At 42.1% G+C, this 17,559-nt stretch overlaps 1 protein-coding gene across 4 annotated transcripts; it reads right to left on the minus strand.

The window, feature by feature from the left end:
• Window positions 1-1,589: 1,589 nt before the first annotated feature.
• sec24d (SEC24 homolog D, COPII coat complex component) lies at window positions 1,590-17,385 on the minus strand. 4 transcript variants are annotated; one of them, XM_082526539.1, is made up of 24 exons: window positions 17,257-17,384; window positions 16,955-17,122; window positions 15,104-15,306; window positions 14,862-14,964; window positions 14,398-14,534; window positions 13,982-14,287; window positions 13,283-13,404; window positions 11,615-11,726; window positions 11,296-11,423; window positions 9,565-9,703; window positions 8,961-9,076; window positions 7,980-8,104; window positions 6,736-6,927; window positions 6,465-6,558; window positions 5,835-5,951; window positions 5,505-5,675; window positions 5,033-5,129; window positions 4,793-4,938; window positions 4,544-4,682; window positions 4,039-4,157; window positions 3,760-3,939; window positions 3,479-3,670; window positions 2,921-3,010; window positions 1,590-2,376 (listed from the first exon to the last, which is right to left on the minus strand). In XM_082526539.1, the coding sequence occupies exons 3-24, from the start codon at window positions 15,252-15,254 to the stop codon at window positions 2,236-2,238; spliced, it is 3,117 nt and encodes a 1,038-aa protein (XP_082382665.1). In that variant the 5' UTR covers window positions 15,255-15,306; window positions 16,955-17,122; window positions 17,257-17,384; the 3' UTR covers window positions 1,590-2,235. The 4 variants fall into 4 exon arrangements, with proteins under 4 accessions (XP_082382665.1, XP_082382664.1, XP_082382666.1 ...); XM_082526538.1 differs by having other exon boundaries at window positions 17,248-17,384; XM_082526540.1 differs by having other exon boundaries at window positions 16,975-17,385.
• Between the last annotated feature and the right edge of the window lie 174 nt (window positions 17,386-17,559).

The raw sequence follows: 17,559 nt of genomic DNA on the forward strand, positions 1-17,559 counted from the left end.
GGTGCACAGTTTCCGTGCTGATGCTCTGCAACTTCACAATCTGACGCTTCATGGCTGAGCTGCTGTGTTTCCTAAACACTTCCACTTTCCAATAATCCCACTTACAACTGATCCTGGAATATCTTGAAGGGAAGAAATTTCATGAACTGACCTGTTGCTGCGGTGGTGTCCTATTACAGCACCACCCTGAAATTCATGGAGCTCATTTGAACCATTCGTTCACAAATGTTTGTAAAGGCAGCCTGCGTGGCTCGGTTATTGATTTCATACATCAATGGGACTGAAAACACCTGAAATGAAGATTAGGAGGCGTGGCCCAAATACTTTTGACCATGTAGCGTATGTTGTGCTTACTGGTTCTCACTGAAGCCTCCTGGTGGTAGCAATGTGGAATTACACAAGGCGATTGACTTGATTCTTTCTTGCCTGAATGGCATAAACTGGGATATATAATAATATTGTTGTTTAGAGTGTATAGAGAAAAAAAGTGGATGAAAAAAATGAATGTTGTATTTTGAATCTTACCAAGTGTAGCTAAAATGGATGTTGAAGTAGGAGGATGAGCACCAGTCATGGTAAGTGCTACTATCTCTTTAGTAACAATGCTCTGGTTTAAAAAGCACAGCGGCAATGAGGCGTATGGATATGAAGTTTTCATTTTAATATGCGTCAGAGGGTGATGTAATAAATTGCACTTGTAAACAAAACATAAACGTTCACAAAGTTGAGCAACATTTAAAGACAATAGTTGACTTGGATTTTAAAAAAAAAAGGACATTTAAGGTGAGAAATGAAATGCATCTGGCACAAATTTCCACAAAAACGATCTTTCCAGTCAGATTCCAGCCACTGCTTTCTACATACTTAGATTACCTGAGATAAGTTTGCTTATAAACCAAACAATTATATTGTATTACACAGAGACATGTAGATTTTATGATGTTACATATATCAACGTAAAAGCAGGCAGATAGATAACATTAATTATACTGATGCAAGTACAGTACCTCTTAACAGAAGGTGACCTTACACTGAACACAAGATTTAACGATTTTGGATGGTTATGCAGTAAGCAGATAGTCTCTTACACTAATGATCAGCCGACACAAACAGTAGCTCGACTGTTTTTATCTGCCATAAAAGTCGGCGTATAAATTAAAAACGTGCTGCAGTTGAAGCACAACAGCAGCGCAGGCCCAAAGCAACAACAACAAAAAGTCATATATAAATTCCTATGTTGGATTGTTGAGGTAATCCCTCACTAAATATTTTCCGTTTTGAGCACCGACTCTGAGTCGCGCGTAATTGGAAAAGAAAAAGTGTCACTTTTCATCAGACGTGTTCTCTATGTAGAGAGGGTTTAGCTGTGTTCGTCTCATTGTGTGCTCAGAGCACCCAAACAAAACGCTATGTTTACCACTGCATGCAGTGAAGCCATAAATGGTCAAAGAATGAGATTTTTGGTGGGGGCATGTGTGAATCGAATGCTTTGAATCACTCAGGGTGCGATAACAGGACCGCGCTTCGGTCCTGGCAGCCTGTGGCTTTTGTTTCAGCGTTGTTTCTGTTAAATTATGAAATGACTGATACATGCTTTAAACATTTATTGAAATCAATTTTCTGGTCAGACACCAAAAGCGTGATGAAATGTACAAACCTCTGCAAGACCTTTGAATATTGCAAATATTCTCTGAACATCTGTTGTTTAAAAAGAGTTTTAAAAAGTGAAATATACTCAGTCTTCCTGGGAGAGTAGACTAGTGAACGTCTACAGTATGGCCCACAAATAACCCCTTGTCTAATCCAGATCCTATAAATCTACAAAGTAAAATGGGGAAAAAACACTTTACCCGATTGAATACACAGTGAGTTGTACTGCTTATGCCGATGGGCCTCGTGCCAGAGTGCATTTCAGCCTCGGGCATCGATGTCAGTCCATCACACAGAGTGCCCAAGCGGGAAATCCTTAATGTGTTGTCCATTTCATTCCCTTATTTACTTTAAAGTTCCTCATGTGTCAAGTGGTTATTTGAAGATCATACTGTGGGCCACTAAACAATGATAAAGGCAACTTTGGACTCTGGAAGTTGAATTGACGACGGGCTCTCCCTGGTTCCTTGTTTCTTCTTGTCATTCTGTGGCTCATCCTAAAGATTCAAACAGAACCTAATGAGACTGAGCCTTAGAGGTTTGCACACGGTCCAGTTGGGGAACCTGAGCCCGAACGTGAGCGGGTTAGGTTAGCAGCTGCCTGATCTCTCGGTGAACGTAGCAAAGGAAGTCCATGTAGGAAGCCCCGCCGTGCAAGCCTTTGTCCTCCACCAGGAACTGACGGAACAGCATCTCCGGTTTGTCTTTCTGCCTCACAATTTGCAGCTGAGCAGGGCAGAAAAGAGAAGTGTGACTGATTTCCAGCACAGCTGGAACACAGGAGCTGTCACACTACAAAATCTATTCACATTGTTTCTGTTGTCACAGCTGGCACGTTCCTGTTTTTGTGAAACATGTTTCTCATCTATTTTATCGAATTTACTTCAGCTTCACTTTAAGGCTGGTGTGTGTGTATATGTGTGTGGTCCTCTGTGGATCCAGGATTCAAACTTTCTATATATTAACTGCTCAATAGCACTGGGTGTGCAGTGCATGGGGCCATTTGTACAGTGCTTTCTGTAGATGTACTTTGATTAGACTATTTATATAGAAACAGGGCAAAACATGAATAAATGAATGATGTTTTTGCAACTTTTGGGGGAGTGTATTTACTGTAAAGCTCCACTAGAGGGAAGCAGAGATCAACAAAAGCCTCAATATCGTCTCTGCCTCACCTCAAGTAAACCATGTTCTCTTTGGTTTAAATAGGTTCAAATATAAAGGATGTGAACTGTGTTTAAACAATGCTTTTGGATTGTGTTTCGCTTACCTTCATAGAGTTTGACCTCTTTTCAAGAAGGCCACTGATGATGGAGCGGACCTTCCTCGACAAAGGGTTGTCAAGCTCCGGCAGCGCACACTAAAACAAACAAACAAAAAGATTTAGTGTAATTAGGAGCAGTTTGATCACTAAAAATAAAGACCAGTCCTAAATACTGCTTGCCTCCTTCCTGTGCCGCAGTACCACATACTGAAGTGTTTGAGTTCTGCCTTGAAAATAAACGTGGATCTTTGATCTCTGTGTGCGGGGCGTACTTGTTTAAAACTTTGAGGTTTACAAAAGCTTTGACTCAGTTTAGCTCATTTTACACAGCAGTGGAGTTCAAGTGAGTCATACTTCATAAAATGTGGGCACAGTCGAACATGACTGAATTATGATGTGCTGAGATGATTTCTCAAAACTGGACTTTTACCATCCAGACATTCTCTGACCATACCGTAATGCCGCCAGGCACCGGGGAGCTAAAATGTCAACTCTAATATCTCAAAAACCATTTCATGTGGATTCTGAGCACACTGAGGCCAAAGTGATGAAATGAATGCTGACCATGTGTCCTTGCAGGTGGGCGAGGGAGGGCAGGTTGAACAGGCTCTGGATGAGGTCTGGTGAGCTTGCTTGGCCCAGCCACAGGAACATGGACTGGCCGTTCTCCAGCAGGAAGATGCCAGAGTCTGTGAGACGCTCCTCAGAGCAGCGCACAGGAGTGGCCGGCTTCTCGCTGTTGACGTCTATGTTGTGCTGAAAAACAGTACAAAGGGTTTAGCAACTGAAACTAATAGTGTGCGTCTAAGTGAGATGACCAAGCGCAAAGTGTTTTTATTCCCTACCAGAGGGATGAGGCGTGGGTAGAGCAGCAGCTGGGTGTCCTCCACTCCCATGGCCATGACCGACAGCCTCTGATGGGCTCTGTCGTCCGTGGAGAGCTCAGTGCTGCCCACCAGGGGGGCAGTTTTCATCAGGCTGTTCATATAGACTGGGAACACTTTCATGGCATCAGGAAGGATCAGCTACAGGTGGATTTATTAAAAAATATATGGTTAGTTTTTTTTTTTAATCCTAAAGTTAAAATACACATTGAAACTTCTTTCTAGGTGTGATTCTCCGACCTGGCTAGCAGCGGAGGGGCTGGCACAGTTCTTCCTGTAGCAGGCCAGCATGTGAGCCGTCTGGTTCACCAGGATCTCCCTCACATTCTTTAGAGGCTGGTTCAATATGGCACGGTAAGCTGAGGGGGCAGGACAAAAGATTAGTTAAAAAAAACAAAGCAAGAGCAGGAGAGACAAAAAACATGGGGGGCGGCTCAGAGGCATCTGATGGCAAGTATGGGGGGAAAAAAAAAGGTGGAAGAAAAGGTAAAAAACCAAAAGGTAACAGAGGTCAGTAACACAGCTGGACTCATGGTCCGCTATGTGCAGATTACAGAAGGACGGCATCATGTGAAACATATGAGTAAAAGTAGATTATTTAGTGATACATGGGATATAATCAACAAATGTCAGATGACATTTGAGTGTGTTAGCAGGCCGTGCCTCTGCACTACATCATAAAATATGTTTCCCACAAGCAGAGTTTGAACTAATGCAGTCCACCTGAACTCCAGAGGAATCTAACCTGATTTGGCAAAGAAGTTGATGAGCGAATCCGTCTCGCAGCTCTTGTACAGCTCTGACAACTGCGAGCTGCAGTTCAGACTCAGGTTGTGGATGCGGAGACGCCGCTGCCCGCCGATGGTGGTGTACAGCAAGGCACACTGGGGAAAAAAGCGTGAAACATAAGCTTTAAACATACTTGGGTTTTTAATCTTCAGAGAAAAGATTTCAAATATGACCAGTCTGGGATAAAGCTTGGTTTAACACACACCTGCATGAGCGCTCCGGTCTCCTCGCTCAGTGTGTCGTCGTGCTTGAACTCTACTGTCACGCCGTTGTCGCAGTCCACCGCTGCCATCTCTACATCTGTGGTGTTGTTCATATAAATGCCGCCAAAGAAGTCAGTGGCTCTGAAGCCTAAAGGAGACAAAGACCAGTGTGAAAAACTGGGAGGTAACTCGCCGTGATAGATCAGAACACACCAAAAGAGCGACCGTGTCTTTCCTCTTACCCGTGCTAGTACGGACACGCATGATGGCATCAAACCCGATGCTCTTCTGTACATCTTTCCTCAGGTCCCTCAGAAAATGCTCCCCATCTGTCTCTATCTGTCAACAAAAAGCAAAAACAAACAAAGTTTTAGCCAGGAGATGGCAGTGTTGGTTGTTACTGTTGGAGCCGTGTCTGTAAGAAGCAGATCCAGGCATAAAAATCAACATTGTACTTATGTGCAAACTTCCCATGCTTACTGCACCGTTCCTTTGGGACTATTTTATATCAGACTGGCTTCTGTGCCAAACTCATTATGTAGGTACAATTCACTTTTATTAGGCAGCAAACTTTGCCTCTGTGTGAAATTAGGACTTCTTAATACAATTACAAGAATAAAACAACTGCTCGTTATGAGTCTGCATGCAGCATTTGTGCGTGCGTGCGCTTAGAGCCAAATACAATGTAAACAGGCACCACACGTCTGCTGGTACCTGGAAGTTGCTGTACTTATAGACGGAGCCTCCGGTGTGTGACGGCACATCAGCCATGGTTGCTATGTCCGTATACTGGCTGGGGAAGAGGAAGAGATCCACACAGCAGCCACTTGCCACACAGTCTTTAGACAGCTGCTCATAAACACCTTTCTGAGGCTGGAACAGGGTCTGTGGAAAAGTACAAGACAGTTTACCAAGATTAGGTCACCAGTTTCAAACACTTATTGTAATTAGACTGAGATCAGACCAGCATTGGTTTTCCTTATGCCCAGCGCTGTGTGTTCAGAATTCAGATTAGGGGCACAACTGACATAAAAAGGTACTCACCTTCTCCTTGTCTGTGTTCACCAGCTTTTTATCATCCCTGTTCTTCAGTTTGCCTGGAGCCTCGGCAGTGGGCATGGACGATTGGAAGATGAAGAGCTTTCCGCTACATTCTGCTGCCTGGAGGGCGGAAAGAGATGGAAGGGGAAAGAAGATCTCGCTTAGCCACGAGGTCAAGAGGTGAAAAAAATATCAACTCCTGCAAATATTCTAATGCTAGACTTCATGTACGCCACATAAATGGGCACGAACAAATAAATACGTCTCTGACTCCTCGCTGTTGTGTAATATCGCAACTGCTTCCAATTAAAAGCTGCGTGGGAACTTTCCCTTTGTCACTGGCCAAAACACTGACTTCATATCACTGGGAAAGCTTGCTGGACTTTAAGTAAACACAAACATATCAGGGGGAGTAAAATCTACATGTTGCTTCACTCAGTTGATAGGTTGAATGAGTTCAAGCTTGAGAGCCAGTGTTGGTGAGAGCATAGTAGCACTGCGTTTTAGATTTAAATTACCCCAAACCTTTAGGAAGCCCACACCCTCCCTGAAACAAACCTACAGTAAGTGTTTGTTTCAGGGAGCTACACTCAGTTCCACTTCAGCGTTGACAGGTGTCACACTGAGGCTAACCTTAAATGCCTCCACGCCGGCCTGGATGACAGGGGCAAAGACCGTTTCGCTCTCAGCGGTGTCCGCAAACATGTCAGGGATCTGGTCCAGGAGGCTGCAGAGACAAGCAAGAGGATTATGGTTTGACACGGACGTGTCACACTGCCTCGTTAATGCTTTCACAACAGCTACTCTTGAAATGTTTGACAGTACTTTGCGTCCGATGCTCTCTGCTAGAGGGCCCTCTAAGATAAACAGTGACTCCGCACATCAGTGACGAAGTGCTTCTTACTTGTAGATGACGGCTCTCGAGTCCTGGTAGTTGACAAGGAAGCCATCGAGCAGCGGGACGAACATCTCGGCCGTGTCTGACACCACCATCATCTGCGGCTGAGCCAAAGCGCTCTTCACGTTGTAGAAATGAAGGACCTTGTTGTAGGTGACAAAGCCGACCTTTATTGCTGAGGTCTCCATGCCTTCCTCTCTGTGGAGAGAACGAGCAATCGGTGAATTCCAGGATGGATTAAATCCAAAGGATGTGTATTTACTGGGGAGTCTTGCCTGCCGTGGTCATTTTTTGCTTCTCCACTGTGCCTCCAGGCGCACAAAGATGATTTTGGGTTAAGGTGGCAGCACACGTAAAGAATTAAAGACACAATACCTGCTGACATTTATCAGAAACCCCTGGATTCAGAAGTCTAATAGGCAGCTGCACTGACCTGGACCATGAATAAAAACCTGTCACCATATGAGTGATTTCAAAACATTCTTTCCTGACAATCCCAACTGCACTTTGTAGACGTACGTTCTTAAATCAAGGGCTCGCACCGTAGGAATATGTAATGTGACTGGAAACAGCTCCTCGGGGCTCCTCTACAGCTACAGCTGCTTTTCTAAATAACAGATTCAGCAGATTTTATTTATTGTGCTCTTCCTCATACCAGTGGTGATAAAAATATCATTAAAAGCCTTCATCTACACATCTGGATCTATTTAAAGTTCCCTCCACCTTCTTAAGTGAATTATTCATGCATTTTTTCCAAATACTGCAGAATTACATGAACCACATGAAAACCACCGAGTATCCAGTGGGTTTAATTTAGTGCCTGTGAAAGCAAAAGCAGAGGTTCAAACGCAGCTAAAGAAGCCCTTATCTTGCATATGCTTCTGCTAGGTGTTTAAAGAGTGATGTCATGGCAGGAGACATTTAAGGAAATGTTGTTGCTGGCACTGATGGACTAGTGAGAAGGCAGGACAGTTTCCAAGTTATTTTGGGAGTAACCAGGTGAAGTACACCATCCTCTCCTCTAACATAAATCAAGTCATTCTTAACAGAAAACCATAACAAAGCTTTTTGTTTAGGATACTTTTCAAAGATGAGAGCGTGCACTGTCATATTTTCCCTTTTGGCGCTCCCTCGTACCCGTCATCTGCAAAGTTTCATGTTCAGCTGATGTTCAGCAGGATGGCTGATCTGTAAGGCTTCAGGGGAAGCCCTGCAGCGTAGTGAGCAAGTGTGCTTTTTACTGTGTGTACCTGGGCAGCTTCTCCAGCAGAGTCTTCAGCTCATCACATATCAGCTTTACCAGGCCACTCTTAATGTTGTTATAGGACACATCAATCATGAAGATGTAGGCAGGAGGATTTGGAGGCTTGTTGTTCTGTGGGAGAAACAGCAGCAGGCACAATAAATGAGTTGCTCCTTTTCGGGCAATGATAGCTTGGCTGACCTCCAACGTAACATGTCGAATTTACAAATAGGAAAGCAGCTCTCCTTGGCCTTTTAAACACACAAGTCACGAGATAACACACCGTTATCAGAGACCTATATCAGTGAGCTCATAACAGGATCAATCATTGTCTTCCACTTTAGGTTTCTGTTATTCATCAAAGATATTTCCCTCTATGCTTCTTTATAACTCTGAACACCGTATCAGGGATAAATTGCTAAAAACAAGGGAACAGCAGTGAAGTTTGTGAGGGGGCTTGTCAGTGAGATATTATGTTTCCACAGTTACACCCATTACAAGACACTCACCTTACAGGCTTTTGTTTATTATCTGGCCTTGCCTAGATTGTTTATAAGGCATATTAAACAGAGCAAAAGTAGGCCAGTGGAGTGACTCAGCTTTGCCTACTTACTTTAACCCTCTAATGTTCTCAACAGGCTCAGTGGGGACACTGATTGGCATCATTGACAGTTTTTTTGTACTTTGAAGAGACTGAGCTGAACCCTGTTCTGTCCTGTTCGGGCGATGCTGAAAACACAGGATGTTTGGCCAAAAATGTCCTTTGAAAAATCCAAAAAGCCGTTCTTCCGATACAAATCTCTTTTACTGCGTTCAACAAACTAAACAAAGAATCAGCTATTTGAAGTGATACATCATTCAGTTGCATCAGTGCATAAACTCATCCTTTCACAAGCAAACAACGCCTGAATCTAAGTGCTTGTTTCTATCAGTCTGACCAGCTTTATTTACCCTGCATATTGTGTACTTGATATCAGTCTTTGTGTACCTTACAGTAATCCAGAGTGGCTACAAACTCATACGATCCCAGGGACAGTTCGGGCCTCTCATAGAAGTCCACCCTTCGGCCCATGTGGTCCAGATGTTGGAAGTAGAAGACTGGCACTAGGAGCAGAGAGAGAAATATAACTCTGTGTTGAGCTGATCACTGTGTGCTTTTTCTTCTTTAAATTAAATTTAATAACTTTCATCTTGCTCCCTCGGGACAGACTTTCAAATAATGAGGTTAGCATTTGTATAAGTAATCCCTGTGAGCCAAAAGCTCAGGCTTTAGCCTGCTCTAAACAGTCGTTTGGGTTTTTTTGTCTGTTTACTCCACATGACGTCAATAAGATACGGTCATCTTAAGCACTCAGCTCTGGCTACAAACACCCATCTGCCTTTCAAATGTATGAAGTGCAGTCATTCACAAGGAATATATGTCTTAAAGAGAGGGGCAATAGAGCTCAACAACTTGTTTCAGACAAAGGATGAACTGGGATGCTGCCACAAGATCGAGTATAACAACAATAATATTGTAATATTCTGAACAGTGAATCACACACAGAGTCCAAGGATTAAAATATAGTTAGTTTTTCTGTATTGTGCTGTACCTTCATTGACACAGTTGCAGAAACCACACTGGTAGCGGCGCCCTCCATCAATAAATTGCATGTAAGGGCACATATACGCCTTGCATCGATTACAGCGGACTGGGCCTGTATCACCATGATTCACAACATACAGTGGAGTCTGCACAGAGAATAAAGATAAATAGATCAGCTCTACGGCACCCAAATAAAAACACACTTTGCTTTCAAAATGAGAAGAGTTTATCATAAAATAGAATAGAAACGGTGAGGATTACGCACACCACGCACAGATGACAAAGTGTCTTCGCACTGTTTATTCAGTACTCTCTGACACAACATAAACTGAATATGTTTGCATCAGATGATCTCCAGTGCCTTAAAACACATGTAGACAGGGCAGCAAGCAGGTTTGTTATTACACCAGCAAATTTAAGGAGGAGAGTAAAAGTGTTTATAATATCTTGGAGCTAAGCAAAAGCAGTTGTATGACAACAGCAATGAAACAACATTAAGACCCAGCAGCGTGCTCTTTTGGTTCTCTACAACCTCAGAGCAGTGATTAACTATGGCTACTCTAAATTCCCTTTTGCACTGGATGGGACTGAGTCTAATTTTCCATTCTTTTTGTATAAGACTTTTTTGTCTTCTCTGGTCCCTGCAGATCTGACATTAGCCAATTAGCCAAAAGCCAGATGAGACAGTGCTAACATTGCCTAAAAAGGCCAACTGGTGTCTGGGACAAGGCGAGTGTAGAGGGGAAAATATCTAAGACAGGGTTCTTGGACCACACGTGATCCAAAAGGAGGTCATTCGTGGGACAAATGATCTTTTGTAGTTCATGGAAACATCTATTAAAGGAGAAATAACAGTGTAGAATATGTAACCATCACAAGTGACTTTTGACATTTTAACGATCCTGTCTCTCTTACAGGAGGATGCCAAAAAGACTTTAACATAGACTTTATAAAGTGTCAAACTCTTTGGGAGAATATGGCATAAACAACTGGTTCTCCTTCTACAGCATTAGAAACAGTCAGTGTCAAGTGTTCTTTATGAGTAAGATTTATGAATCATTATATATGACAGTGTTCAAGATTTCAAAAACACAGCTCAGTCCAAGGATAAGTGTGGGATGGATGAGCAACAGATATGAATAAATTCTCAGAGACAGTGGTGTATATTAGCACCCATCAGTCATTGCAAATGTTACATTTACAGTACAAGATGAGTTTGTTTTCCTCTCTCTTTCTACTGTATTTTAACAACAGACTGTATATTAAAAAAAGATTATAGTGATGATGCATTAGTGCCTAAAAACCTGAAACTCTACCTGAAAGCCACCAGATGGAAATCGCTACGGTGCAAAAAAACATCTATTCTTATAGAAGTCTACTGGAAAACAGCTTGCTCTCTTGGTCTCTGTAAACACTTTGCTAATGGGTTCATCATTTTGGGTCATACTGAATTAAAAAGTGAATTTAAAAAATAATTATTTTATAAATCTTGGTGATACTATATTTGAAAAAAGGATATCTGTGATATGCTCATTTGCTAACAATCAATCACTAATTGTTAGCATAGTTATTTCACTCCTCCTCATCACGTCCAGTGTTTTGAAAATAATATTGCAACAATGAAAATGCAAACCCTGAGAAATGGATGGATGACCTTACAGTAGCTGTCCACCTTTTATCGTAGAATCTTAATTTTGTGTTGCGACCGGATGAAGTTTTATGTGAATCGGTAACTTACCTCATTCTTTGGCAAACTGGCAAAGGGTTTGATGATGGCAGCAAGGGGCACTTGGCACTGCTTGGCCAAATCAGCAGTGCAGGGAAGCGAGTAGGTGGTGCAGCGGATGAATCTGGGGCTGGCATTACCTGGATTTAGCAAAACGAAGCATAAATAATCTGTTGTTTATTCCAATTCATATTGTTATATTATTTCAATATAAGGACAGTTCTTTGTTTTTACTGTTAAATCTTTCCCAAATAAACTCGCTATAAGGGATAAATGAATACTCTACTGTAACTAAATGCTCAACGAAAAGTTTGGTTATGCATTTTTTTACCTTGATCTGTCACTGTGAAGTCAGTGGTGACAAGAGGTGGAACCTGTCCTCTGATGTTTGTGGTGAAAACCTGTCCTCCTTGTTTCACTTGGTCATCCTCGATCACATGGGTCTAAAGTAGAAATGTTATGCATTAAAGTGCAATCTGATATTTATTAACATCATTTAGTTAAAAGCACTTTTTTTTTTTAGAATGGATACTTCATTAAAGGTAATCATATTGTGCTAGTTTTCAACTCCATGTTTTTGCTACAGTAATTCTACCTGATTTACAGTTAAATATAATTGTTATTTATCTTGTACTGAGACTTGCCCGCAGTTGATCCATTGTCTGAAATGAGCTGTTTTAGCTCCTTTTCCTTTAGGTTACCATCCCTACAATGTCCAGTTTATTGTATTAAAAAATATTTTGTAATAGGTTGAGTATGCAACACCCTCAACTTCGGGGCAACCACTTTTGGCTGTAAGGTAATTGTACAGACTGACTGCAGTCACTCTCAGACAAGGTTTGCAAAATATTTCCATGTAATTCATAAATGCAGACAGAGTCTGACTCAGTCCATGGTGACGAGTACAACATATCTCTTTTTGCGCGACATCTCTCGTTGCAGTGGTAGACTCGACTCAGCTGCTTGCAAACTGGTTGTATTCCAGTTATATTCCTATATAAAAACAGTTATGCCACTTTGCAGTTAAAACGCTGTCTCGTAGCAACTACGTCACTATTTGTGAGGGAATTTCTGTTTCAAATCTATGAGGTCATGACTGGAGTTTGCATTCAAGTACTTAATGTGAATTTCCACATTTATTTATTGCCGTTAATCGTGGTATTATTACAAACTGATGTATGTGATAAGTTGGTATGTAACTGCAAACTTAACCCAACTTAATGGCAAATGGACAGCTGATTGATAGCAGACTGACACTATCTTAGAGTTGTTTTATCAACGTCTTGACACACCAAAGTCAATTTTAAGACAAAAACCGACTGCAAGTGGTCAAAGACCTGACCCCTGGCTTCAAAGCAACCATTTCTAAGGCAACAAGTTCACTGTACAGGATCACAACAATTTTGGTTTCGCTTTGGTGTCCTATCAGTGTTTTTGCCTAGTGTGACTGTAGCATAAGCCAACTTTGTTCTGATTGGCTGCCCCTTATTCTAACAGCAGGTAGGTGTGGCTAATGTGCTCACAGCCTGAGATGACCATATTAGTCATGCTACCCCTTTGACATCACACTGAACAAAGCGCTTAAGAAAAATACACAGAAACTGGGTATTTAGAGTAGCTTGAATCCTGAGCTTTTGGGCCTCAGGCTTCAGACTTCAACATAAAAGCATAATATGTCCATCATTCATAAAGACAGGAGACCTGCATGACAAAATAAAAACATACTGTTCATGCCCAGATCTGAAGACAAATTAATATCCCCGAACACTTTTTATGTAATCTTAGACTTTTTGCTTAATCCTTTTGTTTGCATTAGCCACCATTTTAATTAAAATCACTACAAATATTTAGTAACAAAGTAGCCGATGTCAGTAATTTTGCCACACAACTCTTGAAGAATGAATAAGCTGCTAGTTCACGACAAAAAATGAGGACAGACAAATGTGCTGTGCTGATAAGTGAAGGCATGCTTTTCCAGAAAGATTAATCGTTCACTCACAATGCTAGGGATAGAGTCGGGGTCCAGTTTCTTCTGAGGTGGGCCAGCCATTGCAGATTGTGCTCCAGGAAAGGCTCCTGGCATGTTTTGCTGAGGCCCAGCCATGTATCCTCCAAACTGACCTGTACATTGAAACAACATCTGTAGGTATTTATTGGCTCCACTGAAAAGAATGCAAGAACAGTCAGCTGTATTATAACTACTTGATGAATTAGCAGTGATCGTTAACTCTGATTTCCTGGGTCTTTTCACGTGTGCTATGAATAAATCTTCTTTTTTTTCGGTACCTGTACTAGTTTTATTTTGTTGTATTTATCCGCGGCACCTTAAAGGCCGGTCCATGAAAATATTGTAGGCCATAAACCGGTCCGTGGCGCAAAAAAGGTTGGGGAGCGCTGCTTTACAGTATATTATTTCTTGTTTTTTATTTTATATTCTTTACTTTTGTGTGAATCTGCATGCTCCACCTGCCTGTCACTTTGCTGCTAGAACATGTGAATTTCCCCAATGAGGGACAATAAATGATATTTCTATTTCCACAGAGGGTACACTGCTGACACTGTTCTTGAATTTTCCTGATCAGAATCAAAGCCAGATTGTGTTGTATGCTGTATAGATTGTAAGGTCCCTAGATGCAGATGTTGAGATACCTGTCTAAATGAAAACCTGTGATGTCCACTGCTTTTGGCTCAGAGTTACCTGCTTGCTGGGGGTATCCTGGCTGACCAGCAGATCCCAAACCAGGTTGCTGGAAACCTCCAGGGCCTGGAGGAGGTGGCCCAGGGAACGGTCTACCCATGCCTGCCATTGATGTGCCTGCCATCGACTGGCTTGCCATTGGCATGCTTTCTGGGGGTGACTGTGGAGGAGACATCAGAGGGGACATGTGGGGGGACTGCAGGCCTGGAGGCATCTGTGGTGGAGCCATTGTTGAAGGAGGTGGTGTCTGGAAAGGCTGCTGAACAACAGAGCTTGCTGGAGGAGGAGGGCTCTGCAGTCCTTGGACTAAGAAATAAAAAGAGCACATCTTATGTAGTGAGTTTTCCAACCTAACAATTCCACTAAAAGACTATAATTAAAAGACCGTATGATCTGAGGCTATACAGAAAACTTACCATGCCTGCCTAAGTTCATAGAACTCATCTGATTGGTGAGCTGCTGTGTTGGAGGCGGGCCAGGTGATGCCATGCTGTTGTATAGTGAGTGTGGTGGTTGTCCATACGGTGCAGATACAGCTGGTGGAGCCGGGTAGCTGAAGATCATAACAACAGTTATTGCACTGAGCTATACGTGAGGTTCAATGCATTCTTATATTTGCACAGTTCCTTGTTTTTAAAGCTGCTTTAAAGACATGGCAAAAGTTAGCAGCTGTTATTGCAACAACCTATTAACATAACTTAACAGTGAACATCTTTCATGGTGTGGGATGGTGAAAAATACATTTATTTTTTATTTTATTTTATTTTTTTTAAAGGCAGATGGCGTGAACTTTCAGCCCACATAAATTCATCACTTTGTTGTTTGTACTTCAAGGAAAATCAGTCGATCTGAGTCGGTGCAGTCTGATAAGGAACGTTACCTTTGAGGATGAGAGCCATTCTGCTGGACGTTTGGATTGTACTGACTAGACCCTGCAGGCAGAGGCATGCTAGCAGCTGGGGCAACTGATGATTTCATCATACCTTCAGTGAGTAACAGACATTATAATATCAGGAGCTGATATAGCTTCAAAATGAACCATTACTCTTACTCTGAAAGACATGCACATCAAGATAAACAAAAAAAAAAAAGTTAGATTTAATACACTTAAATGCATTTTACCTGCAGGTGGAGCACTGAATGCCTGAGGTGGGCCCCCATAATGCCCGTAGAGGGGCTGCGTAGGACCAGATCCGAATCCACCTTGATATGCCCCCATCCCTGGCTGGGCCTGGGAGTACGGGGGTGCAGCGACATAACCCTGTTGACTCATGATGCTGGGATGTCTCTCACAGTCTTCTCATGCCAAGATGAAAGAGTATGACCTAGGGCAGTGAAACTGGGATACTTAGATTATAAAAAGTAAACAAGGACTTCAGTTTTATATATAGCGATTTTAATTTGTTTGTTTTTGTCTGAAAAAAAAAGTTTAATATGAAAATAAAGCTGCTTTTGGCTGCCAAAGTGGAGAGCTTGGCAAGTCTCATTTTTACGCTGGATGCCTCTCCTGACAAAATACTAAATGGCCTGTATGTGTATAGCGCTTTACTAGTCCCTAAGGACCCCAAAGTGCTTTGCACATCCAGTCATCCACCCATTCACACACTGGTGGCAAGCTACATTGTAGCCACCCTGGGGCGCACTGACAGAGGCGAGGCTGCCAGACACTGGCGCCACCAGTAGGCAACAGGTGAAGTGTCTTGCCCAAGGACACAATGACTGAGACTGTCCAAGCCGGGGCTCGAACCGGCAACCTTCTGATTACAAGGCGAACTCTCAACTTGAGCCACGATCGCCCCTCAAAGGCAGTCGCATCTCCTCCTGGAATCAAACCAGGAAGCTTTTGCTTGTTAGGTGAACGTTTATGTAAAAACCTGCTAAAAATCCTAGATGTTTGTATCCAGAACACAAGCATATAATGAAGCTTGTGTCTGCCAGGTGGCAAGGTTGGACAAGTTAAATCAAAACTTTTTAGGTCTGGTTCTTCATTGCGACACATACATAATTACATGTGACTTGTAATCATACATTCATAAAATTAACAACCGTTTGCACAAACATTTGGTGGATCTTTACGCTCCTCATTCAAAACCAAATCATATCTTCAGTGTTTACAAACCACACCAATGACTACTGATATTTGACCTCATGCAATGATTAGCACACAGTAAGATGAACCTTTGACTGCTTTATCTCGCAATAAACAATGCCAATCTGTTGGTGTATCATCAGTAATTAACAACACCAGCAGCTCATTTCTGTTTTTGCTCCAGTGTTTACCAAAGTGTTTACATTGTTTTTCTGCCAACATTAATAAACCTTTAACCAAAATGCCTAGTTTTACTTGCTTTAAACTTGCTCTTAAAAAACAAATTAAAATAAAATAAAAATAACGCCTTATAAACAAAACGTGGCCTGTAAAGTTTTTAAATGGAAATGGGAACAGCTGGGCCAACGCGCAACAGCTGCCTATGACATCTCCATGATTACTTTTATAACTTTAAAGTGACAATTTTAAGCACGTTTCACCCAAATAAAACCTTTTAAAAATGCAATATGAGTGGTAATTGAGCGGTGCAATAGTTAATGCGTGTGACATTTTCGAGAGCTGCCACGTCGAATACCGTTATGATGGCTTTTATAAAAAAAATAAAAAGGGGGGGAAAGCATTGCTGCCTTCCTTTAATTCACATCCAGCTGGAAACGTTGGCCCGTTTGCTGCTACTACACAATTTTGTCAGTAACACGTAGCTTGTTGTTTGACAATAAATGTAGCTTAATGCCCTTTTTTAAAGAAAAAAAAGGAGCAGTAATGTGACAACACAGCACTCGGCTCAGTTATAATCACACAGACTGAAAACATCTTGCTAGCAACGCGGAAATTACTACAAAGTTTTCCTCTGAGACAGAAACGTAGCTATTTCTACAATAAATACATTCAAATGAAGAATTACCGGAGATAGAAATACTCACGTCTGTTGGCTGTAATCTACCTGTGTGTCGGGCAGAGTCCTCTTCACTATCTACACCTCTCAGTTGAAGCAGAGTGCCACGTCAAACTCCACCACGGCACCGGTCGCTCTGTTGGTTTGTGCGACGAAACCAGCGTTTCCAGCCACGTAGAGAACGGTGAGCTGCTTCCTGTTATGCGTTTCAAAATAAAACTCTTAACGACGAATAAACTTGCTTATCCAAAATGAACGATGCAAACGCGAGCCTGAGTGTAGAAATATCAATATTTTACGACTAACTAAAACAATAACAACCTTTTGTACCCTTATTTTTTTGTTTCAAAACGCTACTTCACGTTGTACGTTGAAGGAATTACATGCACTTCTGTTTCGAGCAGAATGGAGTGGCTAATTTGACGAGGCCCAGACGCAGTTTGCCGTGTGCGCATGCGTGGAAGAGAGGGAACCCATACACGTCAGCACCACTGGCTCCACAGGGGTTGAGTGGTGGTCCTCGAGAGTACATGCGTTGTTTCGTCACCTTAGTAACGCACATGAGCTTTCTCTCCGACAAAAAAAAAATGTCCTAGTCACACTTCATTTTTATATGTAATAAAACACATGAAA

The sequence above is a fragment of the Aulonocara stuartgranti genome (genome assembly GCF_965226115.1).
Source record: "Aulonocara stuartgranti genome assembly, chromosome: 3".
In the NCBI taxonomy this organism is placed as follows: domain Eukaryota; kingdom Metazoa; phylum Chordata; class Actinopteri; order Cichliformes; family Cichlidae; genus Aulonocara; species Aulonocara stuartgranti.